This window comes from Propithecus coquereli, unplaced genomic scaffold (genome assembly GCF_000956105.1).
Source record: "Propithecus coquereli isolate 6110/MARCELLA unplaced genomic scaffold, Pcoq_1.0 Scaffold232, whole genome shotgun sequence".
In the NCBI taxonomy this organism is placed as follows: domain Eukaryota; kingdom Metazoa; phylum Chordata; class Mammalia; order Primates; family Indriidae; genus Propithecus; species Propithecus coquereli.
Genome location: NW_012147864.1, coordinates 2,022,326 through 2,044,287, shown reverse-complemented (window position 1 = coordinate 2,044,287; position 21,962 = coordinate 2,022,326). Strand labels below are relative to the sequence as shown.

Here is a 21,962-nt window from a genome sequence, read left to right as displayed (position 1 = left end):
CAGCAAATATCCAAAGTAATGACACATATTAAAAAAAATACACACGTTTTATATTTCTCCATTTTATCCTCAACAAAATTACCTACTTATTATAATGACCCAAATCTTTTGCATACAAATAGCAGGAGTTTCCAGTGATGTTTAAGCAGTTAGTAGTATATGTTAACACTAGAATTTAAAGGAGTTACGTGATGTACTTTAGCAAGTGAGTATCGTTTCTTTTACCAACAGATTTAAAACAATTTGATACACTAGGAATTCATAGCAGCTCTTTTTACTCCTTATATCATATATGTTATGCAGTTTAGCCTCAATATACTTTAACTTTTCCTTTCATCACTACACATACCTTTCAAATATACCATGCACTTTCTTATCTCTGCACCTTTCTCCATACCGTTGGTACTATTTAAAATTCTACCTCCACCCCTCCCCCTAAAGCTATTTGCAAGGCAAACTCGTATTCATCCCACAAGGCCATACTTAAATATCCCCACCTCTGGGAAGTATTCTCTGTGTTCCTTCTGTCCACACCTCTCTGAGCAGAATTGTTCTTTATTTCCGATTTACTTTTTATCATATGCCTTTGTAAATACTTCCAGTAACTCCATGATCTGATCTATTAATAGTTTCAAGCCTGTCACCTGAAGTTGTCCACGGATCCCTTTATGGCAAGGACTGTGTTTTGTTCATGATTGTTTCTTTCTAGCATGTTGGACAAACCCTCATTGGTAACTGACATTCAGCAAATGTCTGTTGCTGTAAACAAGAATTCAGTTCATAAAAATGTGAGGAGGATTTGAGGTCTTCCTAGAGTGACAATTTTGAGAATTATTAGAACATTCTTAAATGCAATATTGAACCTTCTTTGGTTTGGATATATTTTTTTCAATTTATGAATTTGTTGGAATTTACTAAGAGTTTTTCAAAGTGGTTTCACCAATTTCTAGTCCTAGCGGGAGTTTATGAGAGTTCCAGTTGTTCCGTATCCCTACAGTCCTTTGACATCTCACATTTTCGAATGTATACATTGCTTGATTTGGTTTGACATTTCATTTAGCATTTTCGTTTCTGATGTTTATCAGTAAAATTGGCCTATATTATTTTTCTTCTTAATTTGACCATTTCCTTCATTCTACTTTCTTTGTGTACGCTGTTGCTTTTTTCCATTTTCTCACATTGAATACTTACTTCACAAATTTTCATTCTTTTTTTGTTTCTAATATATACACACTGTAAGCAAAGCATATTGTAAATCTTTCTCTAGTACTACTTTAGCAGCATTGCGCAAGTGTTGAGATGTGGAGTTTTTATCATTGCTTATTTCTATATCTCTTCCACCTTCTATTATGTGTTCTTTGACTTGAGGATGATTTAGAAGTGTGGTTTTTAATTTCCCAAGTATGTAAGCTTTGGGGAGATGGGAGAATATGTTGCCTTTCAATTATTGAGAAGTGCTTTAAGAACTGAAGAACTGGTACAGGTATCCCTGAAATGAACATTCTATTTGTTAGCTTCTATACATACCCATTAGATCAGGCTTACTAATTTTTGACTGCTTGATCTGATCCTACTAATTTCTTTCTCTGCTTAACCTATAAATATCCAAGAAAGGTATATTAAAACCCCTCTCTATGATTAAGGATTTATTAATTATTCTGATTTTCTACCAGTTTTTAAAATTAATTTCACAGCTATGTTTTAGGTTCATATATGTTCAATACTGTTTATATACATATATATAATTAAATATTAAATTTCTTTTTTTGATAAGTAAAAATTACATATAATTATAGTTTACAACATGATGCTTTGATATATGTATATATTGTGAAATGACTAAATCAAGCTATTTTACATTATACACTACCTCACATTCTTTTTTTTGATGAAAACACTTAAAATCTACTCTCAGCAATTTTTAAGTATACAATATACTGTTATTAACTATAGCCACCGTGTTGTACAATAGATCTCTTGGACTTATTCCTTCTAACTGAAATTTTGTACACTTTGACCAACATTTTCCATCCCCCTACCCACCAGCCTCTGGTAAACACCATTTTACTCTCTGTTTCTATGAGTTAGACTTTTTTAGATTCCACATGTAAGTGAAATCATGCAATGTTTGTCTTTCTGTGCCTGGTTTATTTCACTTAAAATCTTCCAAGTTCCTTCATACTGTCACAAATGACAGAATTTCACTTTTTATGGCTGAATAGTATTCCATTGTGTACAAGTGCCACATTTCCTTTGTCCATTAGCCATTGATGAACACTTCCTTAGGTTAATCCATATGTCACCAATTGTGAATAGTGCTGCAACTCACATGAGAGTAAAGATATCTCTTCACTGTATTGATTTCATTTCCTCTGGGTATGTACCCAGTAGCAGGATTGCTGGATCATATGGCATATTACCACCTACAGTTTACAAGGGTTCCCTTTTCTCCATGTCCTTGTCAACATTTATTGTCTTTTGTCTTTTTGATAATAGTCATTCCAACAGGTGTGAGGTGAGATCTCATTGTGGCTTTAATTTGCAATTTCCTGATGATTAGTGATGTTGATCCTTTTTTTCATATACCTGTTTGGCCATTTATATCTCTTCTTTTGAAAAATGTCTATTCAGATCTTTTGCCTATTTTTTTAATCTGGTTATTTGTTTTCTTACTACTGAGTTTGAATTTTTTATTAATATATATTTTGGGTATTAACCCCTTATCAGATGTAGGATTGGAAAATATTTTCTCCCATTTAGTAGGTTGTACAGAAACTTTTTGGTTTGATGTAATCCATTTGTCTATTTTTGCCTTGTTGTCTATACTTTTAGGGTTATATCCAAAAACTCATTGCCCAGACCAATGTCATGGAAATTTTTACCTACGTTTTGTTTTAGTAGTTTTACAGTTTCAGGTCTTACGTTTAAGGATTCAATCCATTTTGAGTTGGTTTTTCTATGTGGTATGAGATAATGGTCTAATTTTACTCTTCTGAATGTGGATATCCAGTTTTCTCAACATTATCTATTGAGGAGGCTGTCATTTCTCCGTTGTGTGTACTTGGCATCTTTGTTGAAAATCAATTGATCTTAAATGTGTGATATTAAACTTTTTTTTTATTCACAGGAAATCAGATATTGATGTAGCCACATAAGTTCCCTTTTCATTGGTAACAGTCTAATATCACTTTTTCCTCTTTTGACTTTTCTGTGTCATTATGTTTTAGGTATCTCTTTTAAAAACAGAATGTACCAAGATTCTTAAAATCCAATTTGATAGACTTTGATAGTCTTTATCTTTTAAAAAATTACAGTCTGATTTCATTATGCTATGACTTTCAGTTCACACAACAGTTAAAATGAGCAAACAACAATAGTACCCATATATAAACTAATATTATATTGTTGCTACCTTTAATGTCTAAACGTAAGGGAACAAAACATGACTTTGATATCTGCAATAATCAGCTGTCTTACGATGGAAGATGCATTAAACAAACACACAAGTGTGTGTATATATATAAATACACACATATATATTTTAATATACATGAATCTCAAAAGTCAAAGTGGGCTTTTAACTAAAAATAGCTGTAGGTAACTTACAGTGATGCCTGGCATTGGTAGTGACATATTGATAGTGTCATTCACTGTGTCTGAATTTTTTACTGTCACAGACTGTAAAAAAGAAATGAGAAAAATTGCTATAAATTATGGATTTTAAAGCATATGATTATATAATTGTTGTCAAATTATTATCCATATTCTAAAGGCAAAACTTGTTCCATGTAGTGACAAAGTAAAACACATGTAGAACACAAATCCTGAATTGTAAATTCTTTCCATTCCCTTATATCAGTGGTCTCTAACTCCGGTGGCCTGTAGGAACCAGGCCACGCCACCACATCTGCACCCCCACCATGGGTGGAAAAATTGTCTTCCATGAAACTTAGGAACCAGCCACACAGCAGGAGGTGAGCTAGGAATCCAGCTGCACTCTAGAGCTGAGCATGGGAGGGAAGCTTGATCTGTTTTCCTAGCCACTCCCCATCACACACATCACAGCCTGAGCCCTGCCCCCCCACCCCATGGAAATCCATGAAAATGGTCCCTGGTGCAAAAAAGATTGGGGACCAGTACTTTATGTAACATGAAGCCAGCAGAAAGAATTTCAGTAAAACATGAATTTCTCTTACAATAAGGCATCTGTGGCACTCAAATTATAACAGCTCAGGTAAGAAGGAGAAAGAGAATCCAGCGAGGGCGCAGAGCTGGTCCTCGGCATCATGAGGCCATTTTCAGAATGGAGGGGCAAGTTTAAAGAGGAGAAGTTGGCCCCATTCCCCCTCCTCCTAAGCTGTGTTTTTCTTTATTCCTTTGCACATCACACATTCAGTTCTAGTAACATCAGAGTAAGAACTGGCTATAAAAGACATTTTTAGACCACTATGCAGCTCATACTTTCTCTGTGTCAGTCATCACGGTTACTGAGATTTTCTCTGGTGAAATCTATTGAGATTATTAAATAAAAACCAATGAATCTAGCAGTCAAGACTGAAAATTTTAGAAATTTCAGTTCCATTCCCGGCTCTGCCAGGAAGCAAGGCATCTAAAATAACTGTCTACTGCACCTCCCAGTGAGAGACTGCTCCATAAAAATGGGAAGACAATTTGTAGAAAATGTAAGAATTAACAGGATTCTGAGGTAATATCTAGAACTCCCTGAATTTCAGAAGACTATTTTAAAATAAGACAATATGCAATGGAAACCATTTACTGTGCATATAGGTCTTATATCTGATGAGTCCACAATGAGGGTTGTGTGCTCTGATAAACAGTCCTAAAGAGGACAAAGAAACAGCATCAGTGGACACCCACAGGCCTTATGTATGACATTAAAAATGAAGTTAACGGAAACCCCTGCATAACTCATTACTTTCCCTTTCATTGTATTTTTCTTTCTTACGGGCTAACTGCTTGAAATGACAGATGGCCCAAAAGGTTTTAATTGGGTTTTTGTAAAGAAAGCCATCTTAAATTAATTGATTTCAAATTGTGCTACTTGTAGCCCTAAGGATTGTGAAAAAGAACCCAGCAGCAGGGCTCAGAGCATCCAAACTTATGGTTGTCAGTGGCTTCTACGGGCAGTTCTGGGAGGGGAGGAACACTGGGCTTTAGCTTGGGATTTAGTTGGAAGCAAAAGCTCTACTATTTTTAAGATGCCTGAAAGTCTTCCCACATAATTAACAAACTGTACCATGAAATCTCTTGTAAAGTAAGAAGTCATCATTTCACAAGGGTGAAATGATAATAATCATTCCCTAATTTATGTGGGTTGTGGGATAATGGGTTGTCATGGCATAAGGAATATATTAATACCAAGTTCAAAATCATAATTACAAGGAAACATATATTTCTTCGTAATGCTGTTCTCCTTGTAGACAAGCATAAGTTCCAAAAGATACAGCTCCTTGTAAACAAATAACTTTAAAAAAATAATTTTTCAAAACATGGAGATAACTATTTTTTCCATATCAGTGTTACTTGATATATGAAGAACCAGGAAAAGGTGACCAGTTCTCAGGAGCTGAGGCCAATCTGAAGATGATCTACACATTCAAATGATGAGACAAAAAGCAGCTGTTATAGTTCTGCTCAGTGACACAAAGAAAACAAGCTCAAAAAGCACAAATATATGGGCAATCTCAGCATAGAAATAGAAAATAGTTAAAAATGGAAATTTTAGATCTGAAAAATATCTGAAAGAAAAAAATTACTGGATGGGCGAAATAGCATAATTGAGATGACAAATGAAAGGGTCAGTGAATTAGAAAATAGGTCACTAGAAAGCGCCTGGTCTGAAGGAGGAAAAAAAAAGGGTTGAAAATAATTAACAGAGCCTGAGGGGCCTGTGCACAATATGAAAAGGTTTAATAACTGCATGTTCTCAGTCACATGCAAAAGCTATGGAAAGTTGATCTCAGAGAAGTAAAAAGTAGAACAAAGGTTACTGGAAGCTGACAAGGATATGGGGAAGGGGAGGTAGGGAGAGATTTGTTAAAGGACATACAATTACAGCTACTTAGGAGAGTAAGTTCTAGTGTTTTATAGCACTGTTGGATGACCATAGCTAAAAATACTATGTATTTCCAAATAGCTAGAAGAGAGGATATTGAATGTTCTCAAAGATGTATGCTTGAGACGATGGATATGCTAATTACTCTGATCTGATCACTATACATTGTATGTATCAAAAAATCCCATTTCCCTAATGTTCTAAACCGATCTATGCACTTCTTTAAGAAGTGCATTTGTGTTTCCATTGAATCGCATCGTATTTCCTCTACCTAAGCCACTATGCTTACACTCCGCAAGGAAGACTCAGATAAAATCTAATAGTTTTTACTCACCAAGCATTTAAAATCCAGTAAAAAAAAAAAAACAAAATGAAAAAAACAAACACAAGACAATTTATAGCCCAACATATATAAAACAGAATAACATGGAGATTTGTGAAGAAATAAGTACAACTGGGTTTCGCATTAGCATGAAAATTTAGATAACTGATGAGTTTGGAAAATTGACTCCTACCTTACGTAAATCAATATTAAATTTGAGGAAAAATTTGCTAAAGACACCAAATAATATTGGAAACATCAAAAAGTTTCCAATCAAAAAGAAGCACTTAGGTATCATTTGGTTGAGCTATAACCAAGCTCCAACAGGACCCTGTGGTCATATTAGGTGAAACCAACTAGTTTGAATACAACATAAAAACTCTCAGAAATAGGCAGACATTTCCACAGATGTACAGAAAACTGTCTCCCACAGAGCCAAGAAAGTGTTTCCCCTGAGAACACTAAACCTGCTCTCCTGAGCTCAGCAGCACTAAACCTTATAAATATGAGCAGCTTTTCATGAAGCCAGTGCTGAAGTTAAGAATTAGTTCCTATGTTTTAGAGGAAACAAGATAGAACACATCTTGGGACCACTAGTCTGTTCTGATGACCAAAAACAGTATATTAAAAGACTACCTTGTGCTGTGAGGGCTTGAATACCCACCAAAAAGCTTGGAGTGCTTTTTGATTGCTGTGAACATCCTTTTTTCTTCAATTCTCAGCACCAAAACTGGTCACGTCTACAGCAGTTGGCAGAGCACTGCAGTCAAATCCCTGAAGCCTGAGGACTCCTCAGTAGTCAGGGCCACTGACCGGTATGATGTCACGGTTCTGAGGCTCATGCCATAACTGACAAACTGACATACCGGCTTTCTTGATTTTGCTACCTTCTTGTAACCTTTTAATTAATCTTTTTCATTTTTTGATAAATGATAAATTTATAAATGATGATAAATCTTTTTCATTTTTTGACAATTATAGATTCACATGCAGAGAGTAGAAGGGGAGCGTCAGGGGCTGTGGGTAGGAGGAGATGGAGAGTTACTATTCAACAGGTATAATGGTTCAGTTCTGCAAGATGATTAAGGTCTAGGGATCTGCTGGACAACATTGTGCCTATAGTTAATCTATTGTACACCTAAAAATTTGTGAAGAGGGTAGATCTTATGTTGAGTGTTCTTATCACAATAAAAAAGAATCACTCTCTGTCAGCTACTATTTTTTTGTGTGCTGGTTTCTTGTTTAATAAAACTTGTATATTATATTTCACTTGAATATGGAATTTTAAATCCTCTTATTTAACCTTGATTCAAATCTTACCTTTATCTTATAAAATTAAGACACATTTGTGAAAATATTATTTCAAATTATCTGCTAGTACCTTTCTTTCCCTTCTTTCATCTCCTATAGGAATCACTCAATCTTTATGCAAAGATATTTTGATGATATAGATTTTACAGAACACCATATTATGTCATTTGTATTGCATAATTTATTTTAGTGTTTTTATACATCGAAATACAGTATTATTGTGAGGTTTCTCTAGTAATGTGCTTGCTATTTGTGAATAGACATACATAAATGAAGTAATTGCCTTACAACGTGTAATTGGGCTGACTTATTTATTTGTATGTGGGGATTTATATGGTGATTTTTCTCTAAAGAGCAATTGAAGTAATTTTTTAAGATGGTAACCATAAAAATTTCAATGTGAGGACTAGGGAGAAGGTTTTAATTAATGAGAGGGCTGATAAATTTTCCTGGTGATGATAATTCTGACGTTAAATTTCTTGTGAGGACAATGAGAGAAAAGAAAGGAGGATGCTTTTATAAAGTCATGGTTATTATTACTCAAGGCAATGAGCTGTTAGTACAAGCTTAATTATGACCTCTGTTCGTCTTCCTGATACTTAATAATGCCCCAGATGCACTTTTCCGGCTCTGTCGCTTGCTTTGTAGGGAGAGTGAGCATTCCTGCCAAACGTGTGGCTGTCCTCCCTGTCCAGAGGAGATAGATGGTTTACCCACATCTAGCCCCAGGCAAGCTCCAGCTCATTTTCTTCTCAAAATATCTTGCTCCCTGGGACAGGTTCTACCAGAAATTAGACTGGAAATGTGCTTGTTTACTCACCTCATCCTAGGTCAGAAGAAACAGGAAAAAAGTGCTTTATCTCTGATTGTTCTTACAATAAGCAATTGAGATTTGTCAGATGACAAAATAATTTTAAAAGGAAACAGTTGTTTGACACGGACTTTCTAGAAGCTTCACTAGTTCTATGAACTAATGAAATGATTACGTCCTGCACAGATACAGCAAAGGAACACAACTCGTTCTAGTGCTGCTCTGAAACTGACAGTCCCTTGAATGTCTTTCGCTTACGTTTCAGAGCAGGTGAGCGCAAGTTGAAGAAAGAATTGTAGTTTTTAAAAAGATAAACAGAGATCGAGTGATTATAAGAAATATTTTGATTCTTATAAATGGAAAGCTGTAAATTAATCATTTAAAAATTCTAAACTGTCATCGAGTGATTATAAGAAATATTTTGATTCTTATAAATGGAAAGCTGTAAATTAATCATTTAAAAATTCTAAACTGTCTTTCATTAAGAAGAATATAATTTGCCAGTTTTCAAAGAGGAAAAGTTAATATTAAGTTTCAAATTTTCTTACCAGTTGAATCAACCTTCAGCTATGTCGTGTGCTCACCATCATTTTATTCTGGGTTATGAGAGGAAAATTTAGACCACAGTTGAGGTAAAACAACAGACTTACAATTTTTTGTTGTTGTTGTTAACTATTCTTTTGATGCGTAACTTTAAAACTCAAGGATTAGTTTTCAGTATTATACTAACAAATATGGCCTAGGTAACATATGCAATTATTTTTGTCTTTCAGAGTAAAAGTTCTTTGTTCTTCAGCAGTTACACACACACATACACACACACACACACGCACACACACCAGCATCTACAACTTGAAAATTGAGCTTCTGCCAGGCCCCTGTGCCATCTGTCCAAGAAAGAAATCAGTAACTTGATCAGCTTTTTCATATAGAATGACCATCTGCAGTCCTGGTAACTGCATTTAAGCTCTGAGCTCCCTGTAGGAAACTGGTCCAAATGTTTTCTCAGGTTGCCCAGTGCTTTATGTTTTCAACTACTTTAAAACTAAATAAAAGAGAAACTTTGATTCTATTGAGAGAAATTTCCTTTCAAGCAGAGAATGATCCAAGTAAGCACTTATGAAGATTATATCTGGTTGTACAATCTGACATTGTGCGTTTCTGGAAAAATATGAGATTAGTTGAAGATATCACCCAGTAAACAAGGATTATAGAGTTATGTTGTACAAATATAGAAACTGATTTTGACACATTCATAGAATTTATATATTTTTTGATATAATATTAAATAATTTTAGTAATTCAGAATTATCATAAATTAAAATGGTTACTTTCAGTAAATTTAATCGCCAGAACTGAAAACAAGGCTGTCCTTGTTTAAATGGAGCTTTATTAACACATAAGCAGAATGTGCTAGAGTGAAAAACTTTAGAGGATAATTTCATGAAGAGTCACATGGCAAAATCATTTTCTACAAATTGTGGAAAGAACTATTTTCAACAAAAGCATCATTTTACATTCCCATCAAGATGCACAATGTCTCCACATCCTTATAGCAACACTTGTTATTTCCGTTTTATGGATTTTAGCCATCCTAGTAGGTGTGAAATGGAGACCCCTTTTTACATTAATTTCTTGGCTTGGGGTTCCTGGACCTTACAGATAGTTCATACTCAAAATCCAAACTTGTGTGAGACCCAATCCATGCAAATAAATCTCGGAGCATATGCCTACCCCAACAAGCTTCCTATTATTTTATCGTCCCACTGGGCAGATTTTTCTTAGCCACGATAGACTTCTAAAGTCCCAGATATATGAAGTGTTACGATTTGATATCTCCACTATAGCAGCCCTTCTATCTGTATGGCCATTAAAACACAAAGTGCCCCCGGCTTCTCCCTTACCCCCCAAAAACTTAGGCGACAGATTTCCCACTAGGCATTCAACTGCCCAACCTCCACCCTACAAATCTATTCCACACGCCCCCTTCATCTGTGACCCATGAGAATTTTCTTGGTTGCAATTTCAGCTACACTGTCAAAATATGGTGGGGTTTTTTTGAGGGAAGGGAGGGTTATTCGAAGGATTTTCAGATTACCCAATTCATCCATTGTCAAATTATCCTCCAAAAAATTATTCTTAATATTCTGGCTTCTGTTTTAGAAACCAATTATACTATATGACTGGCAAATAAGAAATCTAGGTATGACTCTACTTGTTCACCTTTTAAATATGTGTTCAACTCTTTGATCAAAATATTTACAGGTCCTTAGAGAAGTAGGTAGGAAATTATCTCATGATAAAAATTTGAATTATTGATATATTGTGATTTTCTTAGAATCAGTTTTGTAGAACAGTTTCCAAAATAGTCTAACATTGTAATTATAAAAATGATTGTTTCAAAATCAAGTTAGTAAAATATTGCATTAAACTTGATTAAACAGTTTTCTTCACTGCAGGACCTACGTGTAATCTATGTATACGCTGGACATCTATGAAAGCATTTTTCAAATTTATCTTCTTGGAGCGCCATGTGGTACCAAATATTCAGAGACACACACAACTTCTGGAAATCTTGACATCCATATTTAAAGATCAAACTTCCAATTTTCCATCAAGGTATAAAAATCTTGGTAGCTACAATATTATGAGTTTTTTTAAAAAACTAAACTTTAATTACTTTTTTATTCTTATAACAATCTTTTATACTTATTTTTATATATCAATAATTATAATAAAATATAAAATTGGAATACCTATATACTTTAGTATGTACAATGTGAGTATGTGAAAGGAATTAGAGATTTCACTACAGAAGGGGAAAGACACATTTAAGAAATAAGTTTTCCTTAGCAACAGAGTCATATTTGTTCCATAGTGATTATACCAAAATAACTTATCTGAAAGCCCTGGACACTTTAAATTAATGAAAAAATTGAAGAGAACATTAAAGTCTCATTACCCTAGATGGTGATTTATGGATTAGGTTTAATAGCCTAAATATTCTCCCATCTACTTAGAAATATATCTTCAGAGGTTTAAAATTAATTTTAATAATTCCAGTTTTAAATGCAGTTTTCCACATGTAGAACTTACTAAAAGAGTTTGCAACTCTTCTGTGGGAAAAATCCTTAAGGTTTAACATGACTGAAATCTCATGAATATAAAAACAAAGAGACCATTAAAATATATGTAAATATCAAAGGAATGGAAATTACTTCATTAAAAAAATCATACTGTCACTATTTGTTAAAGGGCTAATTTTCCAGTTTGTTGAAAATGATGGTTCTTAGATTTTTCTCCTGACTTGTTTCTACTAAATAGTTGCATCCTTGTTAATTAACAATAGTATCCAAATGTGGACAAAACAAAATTTTTTTAAATCACAAAATATTTGAGTAAGAAAAGCCCTCAGAGGGAATCTATTGAAGCTACTTATTTACAAATGCAGAGACAGGTGAGGTAAAAGATTAATCCAAGATAACAGCCACTTAGTGATTTTATCTCCTCTTTGACAGTTTCAATCCCATTATCCAGAGCAATTGTTTTTTAATATCCTTTATAGTACTGCTGAAGATTTTCAGTGATAGAGGAGAGGTAGATAGGTCACAAATTTCCCTCAAAATATTTATTTGTGTGTTTGTACACACGTGTGTGTGTATACCACTGACCCTCCAAAATTTCAAATCTAAAACAACATGAATATCGGGCATTGTGCTATATGTCTTACTACTTATTCCTCCTAAAATAAATTATGCTTTCTCTCTTTTTCCCCATTTTCTTCCTTCTCTATTTTTGTTCAGACTATTAGTGTCTGCATTGTTTAAATTTCAGTAAATTCCATTCTCATAAATAATTAAAACTCAAAATAAAATGACCTTGTGAGAAATCTCATTTCATGGTAATTCCAACCAGGCAATTGCAAAGAGTCACTGCATGGGTCTAACAGAATTCCACAGTTGCAAGACATAGGACTACAACTGGTCGTAGTCCATTAAGAAGAAAGCCAGCCCTCACACTAGGAATATTGCTTTGTGTTTCAGGTTTTTGTCTTGTTTTTGCTTTAAATCTTAAAATGGTGACAACTGTACCTCCCTCTTAGGGCTATCAGGAGAATTGCATGAATAACAGACCCAGGGTGCCTGTCTCAGAGTTGAGGGTATACATAGTAGGTTGTCAAAATAAATGGTGCTTTACTTCTTTCTCTACTTTGTAATCATGTAATTATTTCAATTCCATAAAAATAGAAAAAAATCTGTTTGGTTAAAATGTAATAAAAAATAAAAAAATAGATGTGTTAGGGTAGTACATAGTGAGGGATTCCAGGTCTCCTAGGGATGAAAGTGGGTGCCTTGAGATTCACCCTCACAAACGGGCTTTCAGAGAGGCTCATGGGAGATCCGCATGCGCAGTAAGACTCGGGTCATGTGACTCCCAACTGTCAATCAAAGTGGTTCCATGGTGACATCTGAACCACAGGGAATTCCCTATCTGGACACCATAAAACAAGACCTAGACCATAACCAAGTTCTCTCTCTTTGCTATGACAATGGGTCTGGTCCTCATCTGTGGCATATGTATCTTGCTCTGTAAACCTATATCTTGCTCTTGCCCTATAATTCTATCTTTTTCTCTTCAATAAACCTCATTTTTGTTCTTGCCTTGCTTTCGGTGTGCCTGGTCATTCTTTGGCCATGAGTGCACCAAGAACCGGCATTTCAGACTGCGACCGGACAGATGGAAAATTCTGTGACTCACTTCAAATTCCTTTCTTCAAGCTACTCAGGAATTCAAAATGGATTGATGAAACATAAACAGAAAAGAAAAAGAAACAAAGACATGTTCTACCTTACTTGGGAGAACTAAGACAGGTTATGCCAAGGCTCCAGAGATTGTCATGGAGAGCTCAGGCTACTGGTCCATCTTTTCAGTACCAGAAAGTCATCTGGGGGACAATCAAACATTCAGAGACCACTCAGACGCAGTCAGTTTTCAGTAGCTCTATTTTAAATCAGGAATTCATACATACGCTATTGAACACCTGCTGTGTACTAGCCACTGGGATAGTTGGTGGTAGATATCAAAATTAATAAGAAACTGTTCTTGTTCTCAGAAAACTGAAAAATCTATTACAGGAATTAAGCTCAGTGTGGTAAGGGAAATATGAGAGAAATGAATAGGGCTAGAGCACGCTGCAAGGGGACCTCAGCCTGCTTTGAGGTAGAAGGAGAAACTAGTTCTGAGTGTAGTCTTTTAGGGTCAGAATCAGCCGGTTCAAGGGTTGGAAGAAAGGAGGATATTCTATCTAGATACCTGCAGAGAAAAGAGATCAGGTGTGTGAAACAGATGGAAAATTGTGACTAATGGAAGCCTAGGGACAGAGGGAGGTGCTTTACTTTTTATTATTTGCTTTATTTCAGTTATTATTGACTTTATTTTAGTTATTGTTTTCTCTATGTAAGTCAAATAAGATTAAAATCTCACAACAGTACAGTTTGGTAACTTACTTAGTAATCTAGAGCCACCATGAGCTTGAGTCATTTGGTTTGATTCTTGTTCTGGTATGGTTAAGACGTTTTATTTTGTATTTCCTTATTCACCTTTTGTTTGAAAGAAATCTTGTCTTTGTGTAACTTCTCCTACACTTTTCTCTTTTAGTAGCAGCAGTTTAGGCAGGTGGTTAAGCCTGTGGGCTTCAGAGCCTCATAGCCTGGGTGCTCAGCCTAGCTTGACCTCCCACTGGCCACATGACTCACCTCTTGTTTCTTCCTCTGTGAAATGGGGGTAATAACAATATGATCTGCCTTGTGAAGATGATTTAATACACGTAAAGCTCACAAAATGGTTTGGGACTCAGTAAGTTTTCATAATGTTATTTATCACTCTTACTCAACCATACCATTGTCTCTAACATATCAAAGAAAGAGGATGCCTGTGCTATTGCTCATTTCTGTTCTTTTCAACTGAACATTATTTTCATGATTAGCATTATTTTCACCTCACCCTTATATCTGTAATTCTTGGGGAAAAAAAATAAATAACCTGATCTTTTAGAAGAAACAGAGAAACAGCAAACCTGTTAAATAAAACCACTTAGCCCACCATATATAAATTGAACCAATTACATTTCAAAATAGTGAGATAGTCAGGTAACTTGTTACATACATTTTCAGACATCACTTAAAGAATTATTTTGGGAGTTATTTATTCAAACAATACAAAGTAGATCTAATAAAGAAAAAACAAAAAGTTATAAAATTGGTTTGCATCATACAGTTATAACATTCATCTATTCTAATTTTAAAAAAGTTTTAAATATTGTCTCTGCAAAAATAAAATAATTGAAAATTATCTCTAACATGGATTGATTCATTTCAAATCTAATTACTAAAAACTGGAAAAAACTATTTGAAAAATGTAAAGTCAGTCTCCTCATTTTATTTATTTTAGTTTCATTTGTTTCAGGTTCTAACAGCGCGTTCTTGTTAGAATTGGTCGTCACGCAAGTTTAAAACATTCATATTAAACTGAACTAAAAACAGAAATCACAGGACAGCCTTGAAAGCATAAACTTATCTTTCACCAAGTAGGGTCCAAAGAATACATTAAGCAATGCTAGGCTCAGGTGCTGTTTTAAAATAGTTTTGGCACAACAACTGGAAAAACTGAGAGCTTAGAACTAGCTGTATCACACATAGTGCCAGTAAGCTTTTATTTTGCCTAAGTGGATAGATGACAATCAGATGGATTATTTTAATAAGAATTGCATAAGGGAAAACCAAAATAGGTTCTTCTAAGGTTTTATGAAATTTTACGAAGCTTTAAAAATGGTGTATAAGTGGCTCTCTGGGTGATCCATTTATCAACTGTTAAATTATGAAATACTAGTAATTAGAGTATAACACCCTTCAGTCTTAACAGCTTCCCCTCTTTTAAATGCATATAAAATAACGTTAGTGCTTTCATCAGACATATGTGGAATACCCAAGGCAAATACAGTCTTATTGCAGTTTTATTGCATTTGCAATTGTGGTAAAGACATAGTTTTTCTTATGAAGGTAATAATCAATTAGGAGTGATTTGAAAATGTTTAAAGGAGTGTGTACAGCATGGATAACATCAGTATTGTGACTAATTCTAAATACTTCTTCATAGCCAAAGACATTAGAATAATTAGTAGTCACCATTAAATTAAACAGTTTTATTGTCAAAGATAATTTGCTTGTTGTCATGAAAAAGACTCGGCATTTATCAAAATAAGTAATGATTAAAATAAATGAAAAGATACATGAAGTTCATTAGACATTTTAATTTTAAACACTTAAATTGTCATAGTAAGCATGCTCATGGCAGTAAAATGGTGGGATAAGTTTTCACCTATTACCTTCTGAAGTCAAGGAAAAAAGGGTAGATTTAACAAACATATCTAATTTCAATGTCTCAAAAACCTCATTATAACTGCATGCTTTAAAGTCAGACAATTGGAGGTTAAATTTTTTGCTTAAAATTATTTTTCTTTGTAATATTTACATTTAATGTTTAAAAGTTCTGGCTTTGGCTGCATCCCACAAATTTTGACATGTTATATTTTCACCCTTATTTGGTCTAAAATGTTTTAAAATTTTCCTTATGATTTCTTCTATGGGTTAATTAAAAATTATTTCTCAATTTTCAAGTATTTGAGGATTTCCCAGTCACCATTCAGAAGTTGATTTCTAGTTTAATTCCATCTAAGTTAGAAAACACACTCTGCATGATTTCAATCCTTTGAATGTTTTACAGCTTGGTTTATGGCCAAGTTTTTGGCCTATTTTCGTGAGTGTTTTAGACACATTTAAAAATAACATGTATCCTGCAATTGCTGTGTTATGTTCTATAAATTTCGTCAAGCTGGTTAATAATGTTATTCAAATTCATCATATACACATTGATATTTTTATCTGCTTCATTTACAAATTTCTGAGAGATATCGGCCTAGGCAAAGAATTTATAAAGAAGACCCCCAAAGCAATCACAACAACAACAAAAATAAATAAATGGGACCTGATCAAATTAAAAAGCCTCTGCACAGCCAAGTAAACAATCAACAGAGTGAACAGACAACCTACAGAATGGGAGAAAATATTTGCATGGTACACCTCCAATAAAGGGCTGATAACCAGAATCTACAAAGAACTCAAGCAAATCAGCAAGAAAAATTCAAACAACTCCATTAAAAAGTGGGCAAAAAACATGAACAGAAACTTTTCAAAAGAAGATAGACTAATGGCCAACAAACCTATGAAAAAATGCTCAACATCTCTAATCATTAGGAAAATGCAAATCAAAACCACAATGAGATATCCTAGGGGATATCTCCAGGGAGAATGGCTTTTATCAAAAAGTCCCAAAACAACAAATGTTGGCATGGATGCAGAGAGGTAGGAACACTTGTACACTGTTGGTGGGACTGCAAACTAGTACAACCTGTATGGGAAGTAGAATGAAGACACCTCAAAGAACTAAAAGTAGAACTACCATGTAATCCAGCAATTTCACTACTTCCAAGAGGAAAAAAAGGACATTTTGTGAAAAAAAAACAAAAAAACACACCTGCACCCTAATGTTTATAGCAGCACAATTCACAATTGCAAAGATGTGGAAACAACCCAAGTGCCCATCAATATATGAATGGATTATTAAAATGTGATATATGTATATAATGGATTACAACTTGGTCATAAAAAAAATGGTGAACTAATACCTCTTGTATTAACCTGGTTGGAACTGGAGACCATTCTTCTAAGTGAAGTATCACAAAAATGGAAAAACAAACACCACATGTAGTCACTATTAAATTGGAACTAATCAAACACTTACATGCACATATGGAAATACAACTCATCAGAAATCAAGCAGGTGGGGGTGGAGGGGGGGATGAGTAAATTCACACCTAAAGGGTACAGTGCACACTATCTGGGGGATGGGCACACTTATAACTTGAACCCAAACTGTACAAAAGCAATTTATGTAACCAAAACATTTGTACCCCCATAATACTCTGAAATAAAATACAATAAAATAAAAATTCCAAGAGAGATTTCTGTTAAAAATCTCCAAATATGATTGTGGATTTGTCTATTTTCCTTTTTACTTCTGTTCAATTTTGTGTCAAGTATTTTGAATCTTTGTTATTAGGGGCATTTGCATTTAGAATTGTTATGTTTTCCTGATTAATTGATCCTTTGGTTATTATGAAATGTTTTCTTTATTCCTGATAGTACTTACTGACTTTTAGTCTACTTTATCTTATACTAATATAGCTACATTTATTTTTTTATTATTGGTTTTCCAATCCTATTGTTTCCAAACTCTTTGCATCCTTATTTTAAAGGCTAGATAATACTATACTGGATTATAAAAGAAGATACAATTATAACCTGCTTTGTTTGGTCTTGTGTGTAAATCCAGTCTGAGATTTTCTACATTTTAAGTGGAGTTTTCATTCCATTAATATTTAATGTATTATTGATATGTTTTATGTTTGAACTTATGTCCTTCCACATTGCTGATTGATTTGTTTTTATTATCTCTTTTTCCCTTATTCCACATTTCATGGCTTCTTATATATTATTTGAATATTTTTAGTATTCTATTTTATCTATCCTACTGGCTTCTTCATTGTGTAATACTTCTTAGTGATTACTTAAAGATTACAATATTCATCCATAATTTATCAGAATGACCCTCAAATTAATAGTATACAACATCAAAAACAACGTAAGACCTTACATATACCCCGTTTCTTCTCATTGTGCTATTATTATATATTTTACTTCATATTTTAAATTCTACAATGTATTATTATTGCATTTGCTTTAAAAAGCCAAAGAAAAAATTTAAATCATTTTTTATATTCATCTACATATTTAACCTTGCCTGTGCTCTTCATTTTCTTCATGCAGATCCAATCTTCTATCTGGGGTTCCTTCTCTTCATCCTGAAGAAATTTCTTTAATTTATTGTTCATGTATGCCTACTAGCGAAGTACAATCTCATATCTTGCTTGATAGAAAACATTTTCATTTCACCTTCACATTGGTAGATACTTTTGTTAGATAAAAAATTGGGCATTGACTTTCTTTTATTAATAGCATTTTTATGATGTTATTCCATTGTCTTCTGGCTTCCATCATTATTTATATTTAGTCAGTCATCCATCATTTTTATCTAAGGCTGTTTTTAAGGTTTTTCTCTTTATCTTTGGTTTTAAATAGCTTGACTGTCATGTATCTAGGTACGAGTTGCTTTGCATTTACTCTGCTTGGTGTTTACTAAGCTTCTTAGTTCTGTAGTTTGGAATTTTAACAAGTTTTTAAAACTTCTTGGCAATTTTCTCTTCATATATATTTTTTTCCACTTCATTCTCCTTTTTCTCTCCGAGGATACAAATTGCATGCATACCAGACTATCTTATATTTTCTTTCAGATAGTTACTTTTCAGTTCTGTTTCAAAGATAATTTTTAGATTATCTTTTTCTATGTGTTTCAGTTTTGATGATTTCTATTCATATGTTGCTAATAATTTCTTCTATTTAATTCAATATGCTGTTAGTCCAATCCAATAAATTCTGTATGGCAGATTTTTTAAATTAATATGCTTTATTTTTTCAGGCAGTTTTAGGTTCACAGCAAATTTCAGCTTATTCAGCAAAATTCCTACAGGAGAGAGCTGATGGGAAAGCAGGGTTCTTATGGCTCCCTCAGATTTTAATCCACTATGTCAGTCAGCCCAGGTTGGCTGTTTTCCCTTTTCCCTAATAATTTTTCTTTGCCAATAACAAGCTACCTGAGGGCAGTCTGCCTATGATCCCCAGACTCCCCTCAGAGATGAAACTAGCCACTGACATGTGATATCATAATTTAGGAAAGGTTTGTCTAACTTTACAGTTTAGTTTCTTCAGACTTATTCATTGATGACTTAAAATATAAATACTGTTTTTTAGTTTACTCATAAATTTCTCATAGCTACAATAGAATCAATGGTTTTTTCAACCTTCTACAACCAAACCAGAAATGTAAAACAGTGTTTGATGAACTTGGTTACTCACTTGTCTTTTTCCTGTGCATTTAGGGTGTTATAATATTCAAATTTCTCTTCTCCCTTATTGTGAACTCCTTTTCTTCCTTTTTCCTAAAGGCTTCAATTCCTTAGGGCTCTTTCCTCTGTTTTATTCTTTCTCATTATATTTCTCTCTCAGGTTGATCTTATCCACTCTCTTGCATGTGTTAGTGATCCCAAAATCTATTTCTTGCCTAAGCTGAGGGGACCACATAATAGCTTTAAGCCTTTTTGAAATATAGAATATTTTTTGAGATTAGAGACTTTAAAGAAAAAAGAAAAAATGGCTTCAGTTTCTAAAGAACAGCAAAGAGTAAAATTTTAGGGCACAAGTGTTTATTTAAAGAGGAAACAACACACTAATTGACAACCATATGTTTAAAAATTTCACTATAATTTGCAGCCAAAGGAACTTACAAATTTTGTACAGATTCTTTCATCATCAGATCATTTATAAATACAATTTTCTTTCAAGGAGAGAATCATATTTTTATAGATGAAAAAGTGAAGTCTTACAGTGGTTAAGCCAGTCTTGGAAATAGCTTTCAAAAATCATGTTCAAAAATTGTAATTAGCTCATGCAACTATATATGTGATGGCAATATTTAGTTTGATTATTGTGTTACACTCCAATTTACTAATTTCTTAGAAAAAAACAAATATTATGAGTATAAAATAATGCTTTTTGTTAGACCAGAAACTTATTTCTTATTAGACCTGCCATTATGTTCAGACTCTGGAAGTCTACACTAATGCTTAATGCTATGGAAAAGAAACTTTCACAATCTTACTCTCATTTGTGGAGCTAAAGTAAGACTCTGCAATAAAACTTACCATCCACTAAATAATTCCATCTCTTTTATAGATTAGAATCAACAAAAATTCAAAATTTTTAAAAATTTGGCAGTATATGTATACGTGTATATATATGTATGTATATATGGCTTTATATGTATTACAGATGAATTATCAAAACAAAACACTCTAGCTTTTTAAAAGGTTATATTTTATATGTTTTCCCAGTGAAAACACCAAGCAAGGTCCCATAATGTCACATTCAAAGCCATTCAAATAAGCATAGCATCCAAGCAAAAACAATAGACAACAATCTCTCTGCAAAGAGATTCAGTACAAGTTTTCTAGAGCCTCCTTCCAAATAGAGTCAGAAATTCTGGAGCTACGACTCCACAGTTGTTTTTCTTTCCCCATTATGATACAAAATTACTTAAATTTCAATATAGCTAAAATACTAGTCTTGAATACTACGATTTCTAAGCCTGAACTTTTTAAACCATGAACACTTACAATCTCTGAAAATTTCAGAATGACAAACACACATCTTAAATTTACTTTAAAATACTTCAACATAGTGTGATATTAAGTATGTGTTATTTAGCTTAAGTTATGCCCTGGATTTGAGCAATTATCGTAACTGATAATTTATATTTCATGGATGGTGACTCAACATATCAGAAAGGCCACACTTCTGAGATACCTACTACAAGGGCTTTACCTATCTTTATCTCTGATCAACACTAGATTTTTGCAAATTAAAATAATGAGTATAAGAGATAGAGTTTCATTAATGAAATTAATGCTTGTATGTCAGCATGATAAATATTAAAAATATGTTCTCACTGATAGCATTAGTGGTATTCAAGTTATGCAGGCTGCCTAAAGTTTTTGAGACATTTCCCACCCTTGCATGAAAGCATCTTTGGACACAGAGTTTGAGGCTTAGGTCTTACTTGCTCTAGGGTAGACACTAGAGAATTGTTTCCCTAATGCCAGATATAAGATTAACCAAATTTTGCCTCCAAAATATTGTGACAATTCTTTCAAGTAAACCTTTTATGCAAGATGGTCTTCCGGGCACTTAAAAAGACTGACAGCTGGAATGTTACCAAACTTTCAGAAGAAGATGTACATATAGTTTTATTCACACTTGGCAATCTGTGTTTGTTTAGCAATTTAGTTTGAGATTTGTAGTCATTATAATCTAGTAATGAGGTTGTGGGAATATAGTGAAACTGCACCTCCCCAAAAACTTTTTGGCAGTGTTTTCTAAAAGGATCTTAGTAGTTTGTCTCAAGTCTGTTGGCATAAACATCTGCCTGTAAACTCAGAGAACCACCCAGAATTCCTGCAACAGATGCCTTCCTGACGGTTGTTTCTCAAGCTTCTATGGAGAGGTTATAGCAACTGTCTTATCAAAGCGTAAAAGCTTTCAATAGTTAAGACAGTGGGAGCCTGTTGAGTAAGAGTTCCAGAGGACTTCATGGCCTTAATTTTTGAACATAAACTATGACTTGAGACATCACAGATATAGGAGAGACTAGTG

General features: G+C 33.7%; 1 protein-coding gene across 1 annotated transcript in view; it reads left to right on the top strand.

The window, feature by feature from the left end:
- MAD2L1 (MAD2 mitotic arrest deficient-like 1 (yeast)) overlaps positions 1–7,247 on the top strand; it is a 55,965-nt gene extending 48,718 nt beyond the window's left edge. The window contains exon 4 of the mRNA XM_012645349.1: positions 7,121–7,247. Within this exon, the coding sequence (XP_012500803.1) occupies positions 7,121–7,247 (127 nt within the window). The remainder of the gene's footprint in view (positions 1–7,120) is intronic.
- Positions 7,248–21,962: the final 14,715 nt, after the last annotated feature.